Here is a 12,210-nt window from a genome sequence, read left to right on the forward strand (position 1 = left end):
CTAACCTGCTTGTGATCACTGCATTACTCACCTTTTCTAAAGAAAGACCCACTCTCTGTATTGAACATTTCTGCAAGATCTTTGTAGTTTGTTCTAGGGTTTTCTTTCATATATTTAAATGTGCATTGATTCAAAATTGACTCCAAGGTATCTTCGTCCAATTTTTTATTCAGAAAAGATGCAACTTTTTGTACCACACTCCGGAGATCCTTCAATAATTCAGAACGGGAAGTCATTCAAAGATAAATCTAAAACATAATTATTTGCTAACATTCATAAATCTGACTAGCATTCTCCTATAATTAAGGTATACACATTTACTTCCAACTTAGCAATAACATTTTTAATCAGATCATAAAAATTATTCTGCCTCACATTGACTATAATTCAATTTTTTTTTAACATCGTCAGAATGAATTGTCCTGCTCTAGTGCATTTATTAATAGCTTCTGGTGTTGCTCCAGTGCATTAAGTTGCCCACTGTGGGTAATTCACATTTCAGCTCCATGAGGAATGTGGGAAGGACAATGGCTTTGTCGACCAAAAGTTTAGTCTGAGCCTGTAGGTCATAGTTTTAAACACCCTTCTTCTGAGATAGGCACAGCTCAGGTGGGCTGTTGTATTTCTGCATTGAAATTGGCCTTGGAGGAGAGAAGGCTGCTGAGGTATGGAAGGTGATCCATGTTTTCAAGGAGATGGTCATTGGTCCTTGTTGTAGGAGAGGTGGGGAGACTGTTGATGGAGAACTAGAGTGCTTTTTATGTTTAAGGCTAAGGCATTGGAGCTTTTGTTCCTTGGCAAAGCCATCCAAGATTCACAGCAGATCTTCCACAGAGCGTGCTGCGATGGCATTGTCATCAGCATATTGAATCTCCAAGGTGGAGGTATTGGAGACCTCATCCTTGGTCTTGAGGCTATAATGGTTGAACAGTCTGTGATCCATACGTTAAATGATTTGAATTTCCTTGGGCAGTGAGATGGAGGGTGGCATCAATGAAGATGGTGAACAGAATGGGTGCGATGATACAGCCCTGTTTGACCCTGTCTTTACTGTGAAGAGTTCAGGCTAAGCACTGTCACAGACATGTCAACATGCAGCAGCCTCAGTATCCTGATGAACTTATCAGAGTAGCTGCATCATGACAGTATCCGGCACAGAGCCTGATGGTTGGCTGTGTCAAAGGCCTTAGATTGGCCAATGATGGCCTTTTAAAGTGGTTGTTTCTGTGCCTGGTATTGAAGTCTCCAAGAAGAATTACCTTGTCCTTTTTGGGGATGCTTGACAACAGTGTTTCAGGGTCAGCGTAGAGAGTCTCTTTTATTTTCTTCTCTAAGTCAAAGATCGGGGCAATGCACTCACAACTGTAGCCATTTGATTGTCGGTGACCATCAGACAGATTGCCATGAGTAAGGAAGTTCAGAGAGACAACTGATGAGCTAGTTCTTAATTGTGAATCTAACACCATGAATTCTGGGCTCATCAGCAGCTTTCCCTTTCCAGATGAAGGTGCCCTCCATCAGCATGACAGGCTTCAGGAAGAGCAGCAAGGTCGCTCTGGCATCTCTTCAGTTCTCTGGCTATGATTGCAGTTATTCTCTCAGGTTGGTCACTTCTCAGGTCAGTCAGGGTTCTTATATTTCAGGCTCCAAAGTTTATTATTCTTTGTTTCTGACTACGTGTGAGTGATCCTTCTGGACCCAGTAACCCAGTCGGGGAATTTTGAGGCAGAGTATCATTAGAATACCTTTCCCAGCCCCCTCACCTACTGGGTTGAGCAGCGCAGTTCCTAAACAGGGGTGAGTGCAGCTGTGGAAATGCTCTATCTTGTCGTCCAGGAGCAGGACGACTGAGTCTGACACCCACCACCTAGTGTCTGTTGGTGACTAAGGGTTTCCAGATATCACAGTCCTGCCCCCTCCACTACTAGCTGATCGCCATAGGACTTTTGTCCGGGATGTAAGTCGGACAGGAACCTCTTGCGAGGATGCCTGTGTGTAATGTCTTTTAACGTGGGGGCGTGGGTGCAGGAGAACAAACAACCGCCACATGGATCATTATAGATCGGGGTTGAAGCCTAGTGATCCGGAGGCCGAGATGACTGGCAGCCGTTCTCTGTTGCAGACTTCATTCACCCTTGACAAGCATTGTGATGCTCTAATTTAAATTCAGCTCCCATTTTCCACCATTGAGGTCTTTATGCTTCATTTGGAACCTCATCCTTAAACTTACTACCCTCCATGGGTTTCACTTTGTGGGGGGGGGGTCCTAAGTGTACCCAAGAGGATAGCTTCTAAGATTTTCCCTGGAGAAGTTCATTGACATTGCCCACAACTTCCATCCAACCCTCAAAGTCACTTGGTCCACCTCAGACACCTCCCTCCCCTTTCCTGACCTCCCAAACCCGCTTCCCAAAAACTCCATCCCGTTCTTCCAATTCCTCGCCCTCCACCACATCAGCTTGGATGAGGGGACATTCTGCTCCCAACCAGCCCAGATGTCCACCTATTTTGAACAACGTACTTTTCCTCCCTCTGTCATCCAGACAGCCTTCCACCGCAGTGACTCCATTCCCCATTCCACTGGTCTAAACTACCCACCCTCCCCCAAACATAATAAAGACAGAGTCCCCATTGCCCTGTCCTACCATTCCACCAGTCTCCACATCCAATGCATCACACTTAAACACTACTGCCAACTTCAAATAGACCCCACCACCAAAGCATCTTCCCCTCCCCATACCTCTCTGCCTTCCACAAGGACTGTTCTCTTTGCCCATCCTAGGTTTGCACCACTCTCTCCACCAATCCCCCCAATTCCAGGTACCTTCCCCTGAAACCAGAAAAGATGCAAAACCTGCTGGCACTCCACCCCCCTCACCTCCATCCAAGGCCCCAAACAGTACTTCCAGGTGTGACAGAGGTTCACCTGTCTCTCTCCCAATCTAGTTTATTGTATCTGGTTCTCCTGATGTGGTCTTCTCTACATCGGGGAGACCAAATGTAAACTTAAGAAATGGTTCACCAAGCATCTCAGCCAGGCCCGCAGGGGCCAACCGGACCACCCAGCCACTGCCCATTTTTATTCCCCATCCCAATCCCTTTCCAACATGACATCCTTGGCCTCCTCCATTTCCACAATGAATCAGACCTCACATTGGAGGAACAATGCCTCATCTTCTGCCTGGGCAGCCTACAGCCCGAGGAATCAACATTGAGTTCACCAATTTCAAGTGACCTCCCTTTCTATTGCCCAACTCTCTTCCCGGCCCCTTCTCCTCACTTCAATTCCTGCTCCTCACCCCCTTTATCTGCAGCTCCCCTTAGATTCACCCCCAGTCCGGAAGAAGGGTTACACCCAAAACGTTGACTTATCCACCTCCACAGGCTGCCTGGCTTGCTTTGTTCTTCCAGCCTCCTGCTTGTCTACCTTGGATTCCAGCATCTGACGTTTTTTGTCTGTAATCTAGTTTTTGGCATCTGTCCAACTTCGTTTTTTCTAATGGAACCTTCTCCAAATATAGGGAAATTTGGAAATTAAATTAGATGTATCAACCACCTGATAAGTCACTTATTTTCAGTGCCAAAAAGAAAAGACCCATCAAGACCCAGAAACTTGTCAGCCTGTAGCGCCAACAATTTACTCAATACTACTTCTCTGATGTTTGTAATTTATTTGAGTTCATCACTCCTTTCCATTTCCTGATTTATCATTTCCTCAATGAATATTTTTTCTATCATGCTATGTCTCTACTCTTTGATTTATCACTTTTTCATTATTATGATCCCTTATCCTCAATATTTAGTTTCAAAACTTTTCTGCTTCCCTACTTGCATAGCTCCTTAGAACATTGGTTCCACCAAAATTCAAGTACAGACCATCTCAATGGGACAATCCTCACTTTCCCTGGTACTGATGCCAGTGTCTCATGAAGCATGGCCCACATGTTAATATTAACCAGCCATTTTACCCGTTTTTGTTTTTTTTATATTACTAACCATGTGGAAAGTTTTGCTGATTTCCACCTTTGTTATTGTTTAACCAGCAGCACTGTCAACTAAACATGCTGCCAAATCTCTCTTCCAGTGAGATAGTTTGAAGAAAGCAACTCCTACTTTTCCCAAAATGATAGCCATTCTGACTTTCTTTTATTCATTCATTAATGGGTTGTGGGCACTGGTTGTTAGTTTGGCCGGCAGATGTTGCCTGTCCAAAATAAAATTGCCCATTCAATTTACATACTTAGAATTTTGAGCATGTTCTTCAAAGTAAACATTCTGATTTATAGAAAACCTGGACACAGAAGATTAAATAACTTATTCCCTGCTGTAATTGTTTCAGGTCCACATAGTTCATGATTTATTCAGCATCTTTGGTTCCACATATAAACAAATATCACTTACATTTTTCATATCCTCATATGCCACAAACAAGATGTTGAGTTCATCTTTATGACTGTGCCACTCTCTGATATGTTCAAACCAAGATCCACATAACACTTCAAAGAAGGATAAATATAGTGAGTCAACCGCAAACATTCATTTCTGTCACTGCATGTTATTAATGTATCTTGTAAATAATTGTGACTCGTACTGATCCTGTGCTGTACCTTATTTAATGCTTTTTCGAATCCCAAAAATGTCAGATCTACTGGTTCCCTTTTATCTCACCTGCTTGTTTCCTCGAGAAAGCACACTGATAATTTTGCCAGGCATTATTTCCATCTCATAAAGTTATGCTGACTGTGCTTGAATATATCATGTATTTCTAAATCCTCTCCTATTACACAAAAGACTTTATCGTTTGCCCAATGATATGTTAAGCTCTCAAATAAAAGCAAAATACAGCAGATATTTATTTCTGAAATAAAAACAAACAGTGCGGGGGAAACTGAGCATCAGGTCTGGCAGCATCTGTGGTGAGAGAAACTGAGGTAATTCAGGACCAATGTTACTGTACATCAGAAATGAAAGGAACTGGAAAGTTATGGTTTCCAGGCTGTTGGCAGTCGTGGGTGGAACTGATTGTGAGGCTATCCCCAGCAAAATATAAAGAGTGCTCATGATGGTAAAGTGAACTAGAGATCGAAATGAAGGTGTGACAAGGAGAAAATCGGTCTGCTCTGCTGACAGCAGTCAACAAAAATCAAAGATATGACCAGCAAAGGGATGTAAGAAAAATGGAGGATAGCTGCCATAGAGATGGCAAAGTGCCAAAGAGCAAGCCAGTGTTAAGCTAACTGGCATATATTTGTCTGATTTTTTCCCTTCCTTTCACTTTTTGAATAAGTGTTTCCATCAGCCATTTTCTATTCCAGAATCTATAGATTCCTGTTCAACTACTACCAGTGTGTCCACGATCTCTGTAGCTACTTCCTTTAAAAGCCTTGGACCCATCAGGTCTAAGACAATAATCAACCATTAGTGCCATTGGTTTCCTTCATACCTTTTGTTCTAGTGATAGTTATTATGTGTTACTTTAACTCTTCAATTGTTTCACATTTTGGGAATGCTATCCATGTCTTCTACTGTGAAGATTGTCACAAAATATTATTTAACTCCTGAGCCATTTCTTGGTTCCCCATTCTTCATCCTCTTTAAAAAAAGGGGCTATGTTCACTTTGGACTCTCTCTTTCATTTTTATGTATTTAAAAAGGCTCTTATTATTTCCTTTTATATTGCTTACCAGTTTGCCCTCAGTGCATTTTCTCCATCAATTATTTTTTGGCCTTTTTTGGCTTTTAAAACTTTCCGAATCCTTTAGTTCATGACTAAACTTTGCCACATTGTATATATTAGATATTATCCTTAACTTCCTTGATCCATTTATTTCCTTCCTAGGATCTGCCTTCCTCACTGGAATATGTCTTATTTGTGAGTCATAAACATTTTTTTAAAGTGTTGTTATGAAGATGTGAGTGTGTTGCACCTTTAAGAGAGTTAAAAGCTAGCAAAAACTACCTGACAGCACCAAGTGTTCTGGGAATAAAAAAATCATGTAACATTTGGTCGATCAACTCAATTAGCTGAGTGCTTCGATACAAAAGGAAATACAATTTTGGCCAATCAGCTTAAATTATACCCCAAAATATCCACCTCCAATCAAGTTTGAATTGAGTTTATTAAAAATCTTAAAAGCCAATGATATAATCTGATTCTATGAGGGTATAAGGCTGGGGAAAATTGAACAGCTGAGCAAGTAAAGACTGCCTGAAAGTAGCTCTCTTAAAGGTACCTTTATCAATCAGTAACCTGTGAAACAGAATCCCCAAGAAGAAAAAAAGACAGGAATACAGAGGAGAATCGAAAGCTGCCTGCTTTTGATATCAGAAGTTTTGTTTTGTAAATCTTAATTGGGAGTTTTCTCGGACTGGTATTGTGGAAAGGGAAGGTAAAAGATAGGATAGAGGAAGGAGTTGTAAATAGTTATTAGCTAATTATTCTCTGGTATACTTTAAAAAATAAAGTTGTTACTTTTACTGTAACTAGGGTCTTGGCCTATCAAATTTTCACAGATTGCTGCACGGAATATATCTTTTCTGTGTTGTTGGGTTAAAACTAAGCAGGGCAGTTTATCCCATGTCGTAACAGTGTCTGCCATTCGTCATCACCTGCCTTTCTCACTAAATTACTTTCCAGTCCATTCCAGTCAACTGTGCCCAGATTCCATTGTAATTGCTCTTATTTAAGCTTACCACTGTTGTTTCTGATCCAAGTTTTTTAAAGTGAAGGCTAAATTCTACCATGTTATGGTCACTATTCTCCAGGGAATCTTTTACTCTGAGATCATTTATTAAATCTGCTTCATTACATATTACCAGATCCAAAATAACCTGATCCCTGGTTGGAACATCAACGTGTTGTTCTATTCCATGAATGCTCCTTGTGGATACCTTTGCCAGTTTGATTGTCCTAATCTGCTTGAAGATTAAAGTTGCCTTGGTAATATACTGACTCTTTCATATGCCCTCATTATATATCCTGATTAATTCTGTTCAATAGAACACCAACTGTTGGAAGACCTTAGTGTCTTCTTTCCCTTGTTACTTCTTACCTCCATCCATGTGAATTCAATACCATCCAATCCTAGATAATTTCCTGTGATTACACATATCATTTGTATACGATCAAATGAGCCTCACCACCCTCCCTTCCTGTTTGACCTTACAATAGATTTGACCTTACAATAGTTAGCTACCACTGAATATTTAGTTTCTAGCTTTGACCTCCCTGTAACCATGTCTCTATAATTATTGTAGGATCATACATATTAACATCTACTTGTAGCATTAATTTATTTCTTTTCTTCAAAATACTATGTGCATTTAAATAAACAGCCATTAAATTTATCTTTTTTGCCACTTTCTCTTTTTGACCCTGTTTGCTTACTTTTAAATACTTGTATACTCTATCTCACTCTGGGTATCATTGTCACAATAATTTCTCTGCAAAACCATCACATCATTTTTCTTTATAAATTTACATATTCCCCCACCCAAGCCATCCTCATCAGCTGTTGTTGGCTGACCCTCTAGACACATGCTGAAGTTTGTGGAAAATGGACCGTTTCACCAGTATGGCTGAGAAAGCTGGAACAGCTGTTTGATGTCATGATATGATGAGCTGGGAGGCTTCAGGTGTGTGCACGTATGTTCATTCCTGTATACGGAGTAGATATGACCACATGAGGAGCAGCTTACAGAGCTGTGTTCATCCCTCTGAAGGTTTTGACATTTGGGGCTGAATTTCTAGCTCAGAGAATCTTAAACAATTTGATTATTAAAACAAAGGACATGATGTAAATCTATTTTGAACATGTACTTAGTTGTTCAATTATTCTGTTGTTTATCGTGAGTAATGTATGTTATCCTATTTTATGTTTTGGCTGTTTGTAAGATAAATGAGTAGTTAGTTGGGTTTTTCTCTTTTTCTTGTTTCGGTTATCATTTATTTCTTTTTTTATTTACTTAATTTTATATTTGTGTTTATACTTGTTTGTATTGCTGCTCTAATTTTGTAAAAATATCTTTGAAAGTTTCCTGTTTTCAATAAAAATACCTATTAAAGGAAGAATGTGATACATTTGATAAGTCCAAGTAAAACGTTCGAAAAAAAAATACCATTTCCTTCAACAAATTTCTCCAAGAAATCTTGAAAATCCTTTGGTGCCTCCAAGAAACGGCCATATTTGTGAAAGTGATAATAAGACACAATCACATCCTTGGGATTTCTAGTGACATAAATGATCTGGGTTGGAAACAAATACAAGAACAAATATAAATCAGTTGTCAGCTGCTGTTCATTTACTAATGTCGGTACCAAGCAATAAGCCACCCAAACAATTCGATTAAGTGCAAAAACAAAAATTGCTGCAAAAGCTCAGCAGGTCTGACAGCATCCACGAAGAGAAATCAGTTATCACTAATCAGGTTTGGCCACCAGACTTGTTCTCAGAGTATTTCATCACTCAATGGGAGGTGGTTTTTTTTTTAGATTAGATTAGACTTACAGTGTGGAAACAGGCCCTTCGGCCCAACAAGTCCACACCGACCCGCCGAAGCGCAACCCACCTATACCCCTACATTTACCCCTTACCTAACACTACGGGCAATTTAGCATGGCCAATTCACCTGACCCGCACATCTTTGGACTGTGGGAGGAAACCGGAGCACCCGAGGAAACCCACGCAGACACGGGGAGAACATGCAAACTCCACACAGTCAGTCGCCTGAGGCGGGAATTGAACCCAGGTCTCTGGCGCTGTGAGGCAGCAGTGCTAACCACTGTGCCACCGTGCCGCCGTGCCGTGCCTTTGGAGGTCATTTGCATTGTTTACTTTTGTTTTGCCCTTGGCCTGCACTTTCCAGCTGACAGCCTTGTCACCAGCACGGCAGGTATTTAGGAAACTCTACTTTAACAATTGCAACAGGTGGCTTCCCTTCAACTTCACACCTCTGCATAAAACAAACGGAATGAAGATCGAGTACTATCTTACAGGAGACACAACATTGAACTGTGGACATACTGGCAGCAAATTAAAATTTTGCACAAGATGGAACCCCATGTTTAAGGAGACTCCGACTTTCTGCTTGCTGGTTGCTGACACTTGCAAATGGGACACTGAACATGATTAGTTTCAATTCAAGATCCAGTACAGGTTAGGCCAAATACAACGCAAATGCTGAGGTCATTCACCAGAAAATTCCCCACAGCAGGAGAATAACCTGGGGCTAATTGAAGGCTGATGGCTGGTACTCTGCCAATCAATACATCAAAAGCTGCATTCTGTCCCCAAGTCCCTCTGACATACAGGTTATGAGTCAGCCAAGTCCCTTAAATGAGCTTATGCGTGAGGTCCAAACCGAGATAGTACCAGGAATAGTTGTGTTTTTGATCATTGTCTCAAAAAGGCGCTCAGACAGCACAGCTGATTGACATTGACTGCACCACGACAAGAAGGCTCAACAGCTGCCAACCTGATGCCAGCTGATGAAGGAATCCAAACAGGCACAAACGATGTTGAGATCCTGAATCACACAATTTGTCCAACACTTTCGCATTCAAAAAGACCAAGGTGGGGTTAAAAATATTCCAGATCATACCGGGAAACAGGAGCAATACGTTTTCTGAAGGCTGCTCCATGACAGTGAGGCAGAGGTGATGCACCTCATGCTTCCTAACAGCCTCAAGTGGCAAGTGTTAATTGGTGTTCATGATCAAGCACAACACCAAGCAATGGGTAAAATGACTGTTCTGGTCAGAGAGCAGTATTACTGCTCCTGAATGGCTGCTGATGTACAGGAATTCTGATGAAGTTGAGAGAGGTGTACTTTGGCCAAAGAAGCAAATCAACCTCAACCTGGCATGGGGTCCCTGGTAATCAAAAGACCTGAAGAAGTCCTTGCAGTGGATTTTCCAGACATTGACCCTAGCAATTAATAGGGCCAAGCAGATTCTCAGACTCATGGATGTCTTCAAGTTCATACAGGGCATTCCCAGCTTTGACAGAAAGCCTAAATTATTGCCAAAGTATTACTGTGTGATTGGTTCACCTGTTTCAGAGTTCCATGTTCAATTCACAGCAATCGGGTATGCAACTTCGAAAGCAAGCTCCGACAAGAGCTTTGCAAAGTCTATGACATTGCCAGAGGGTAATGGAAAATGCCAACTATTCAACCACACTGTACAAGTTGGTCTATGAACGTGTTCAGAGATATTATTACACATCTCTGGACCAGGGGGCACTTGAACCCAGGACTCTTGATCTATTTAAAAGTTGATAGACTGAGAGTAAAGAACAGTACATTCAAAGAGATTGCCTACCTTTAAGGCACCTCAAATGTTAATGCCACAACCATGGCTCAACTTTTAATTTAAACAAATGAAGTAAAATATATTGGCTGAGCTAACTCAGTAAGTTACTGCACTTCAGTTGAGTGAGTCACACTGAGGAAATGTCCCCAGCGTAGACAAGTTCCAGACTGGGGGGGGGTGGAGCCACATTGATCAACTCTATACTTAGGATGATAGTTTTAGGTTTTTACTTACTTGAGAAGAAAATGTATCACATTCATAAAAGAAATATAACTAATATGCCATTAGAAATTAGAGTTACTGTATGGTGAGAGTTTATTTTCTGTATATTTGAACTTGAACGGAAAAATACATTGTGTACAATTTCAATGTAACAAAGAACTTATTGGATTGCAATTATGTTCAAAGTTGGTTTAAAACACACCTTGAATTTTTTGTTTTTCAAACATTTTGGCACCATTTGGTAGTTTAAATGTGTTGTCAATATCTGATAATCTTTGATTTCAGGTTTGCATGTCATACTCTCCATCCACGGGGCTCTCTTATAGAGGTTCATCTCTTTTTTAGAATCATTGTCATTGCATAAAATCAGACTTGTGACCTGCTGTGTCCAAGTTGTTCCTGAACCAAGGAGACATAAAGTAATTAATTAATAGAAAAACAAGGAAAAAGGTGCCCTACCTTCTCTATCTTGGTGTGGGAGGTTCAATATGCAATTTCTTTGTGACTTTACTCATAAAATTTATGCACTCATCATCAACAGAAATATCGTTAAATAAATAGCAACTCTTGTATTGACAAAACAGACTGTTCCATTTTTTCTGTGGGGGGCACACATGCACTCAAAGCAGGAGGATCAGAATACATGGGGGAATGTCATTGTTCTGAAACTGTCAGCAGCACACTAACCACTATGAAATAATTGAAATGCAATAGATATACAAACTGCTTGACAAAATGGATTATGTCAGTCTCAGTCAAATTTTAAAATTCTTTCCACTATTGATTTAAGGGTTGCTTAAATGTCATCACCAAATATCTGTTTCGGTAAATTTAATTATTTACATCCTGAACAAACACTGGCTCCTAGCATCATCAACATGAGATTAAGGTTTTCTTTTTTTTCAAGGATCTTAAATTATGTGGAATGAATATACTTTAAGTCATATTAAGTTATATTTGCATTCTACAATGAGATAGTTTCTCCAGAAAAATCATCTTGGAGACACTTTTGGTTATAGTATTACAGACAGTAGGACTTGCTATCATTATCAGTTCCCCATTTAAAGTTTCAGATGATAGACAGGTCTTTGGATAACTGTAAGACTTCATAGTGGCATGGGGCAAACAAGTTTCTGACCTAGAGTTGAGGTTTCTATTTATAAAGACTGAAAAGTGTCTGGGGAATCAGTGCAGCACATTTGGCTGGATCGTTTCTTTGCAAAGCAGTGTGACACCAACAGCATGGGTTCAATTCCCATCACCACATTGTGATTACTATAAAGGACTCTCCTTCTCAACCCCTTCCCTTGCCTGAGGTCTGGTGGTCCTCAGGTTAAATCACCACCAGTTGCTGGTCTCTCATGAGGGAGCAGCCCCTATGGTCTGGAAAGACTATGGTGACAGAACCCCAAAAGTGTTTGAAAATAGGGCAAGAGCATAGTACTTAGATGAGAAATGTTGGCGAAGTGCTTCTGCCTGAAACGTCGTTTCTCCTGCTCCTCGGATGCTGCCTGACCTGCTATGCTTTTCTAGCACTACGCTCTCGACTCTAATCTCCAACGTTTGCAGTCCTCATTTTCTCCTAATACTGCATTTGCATTGTGGACATTCCAGTTGCAGAAAAACTGGGAAACGCTGTGATATGCGTGTGGGGGTCAGCTTGCAACTGGCCACAC

The 12,210-nt window shown here is 40.8% G+C and overlaps 1 protein-coding gene across 5 annotated transcripts in view; it reads right to left on the reverse strand.

Moving 5' to 3' along the window:
- The window catches only part of LOC132830079 (amine sulfotransferase-like), a 34,057-nt gene that overhangs the window by 4,376 nt on the left and 17,471 nt on the right, over positions 1-12,210 (reverse strand). For all 5 annotated transcript variants that reach the window (XM_060847550.1, XM_060847553.1, XM_060847554.1 and 2 more), the window contains 4 exons: positions 10,737-10,933; positions 8,119-8,245; positions 4,402-4,496; positions 32-209 (listed from right to left, as the gene is read on the reverse strand). In XM_060847550.1, coding sequence (XP_060703533.1) covers positions 32-209; positions 4,402-4,496; positions 8,119-8,245; positions 10,737-10,933 — 597 coding nt within the window. The remainder of the gene's footprint in view (positions 1-31; positions 210-4,401; positions 4,497-8,118; positions 8,246-10,736; positions 10,934-12,210) is intronic.

This window comes from Hemiscyllium ocellatum, chromosome 30, assembly GCF_020745735.1.
Source record: "Hemiscyllium ocellatum isolate sHemOce1 chromosome 30, sHemOce1.pat.X.cur, whole genome shotgun sequence".
In the NCBI taxonomy this organism is placed as follows: domain Eukaryota; kingdom Metazoa; phylum Chordata; class Chondrichthyes; order Orectolobiformes; family Hemiscylliidae; genus Hemiscyllium; species Hemiscyllium ocellatum.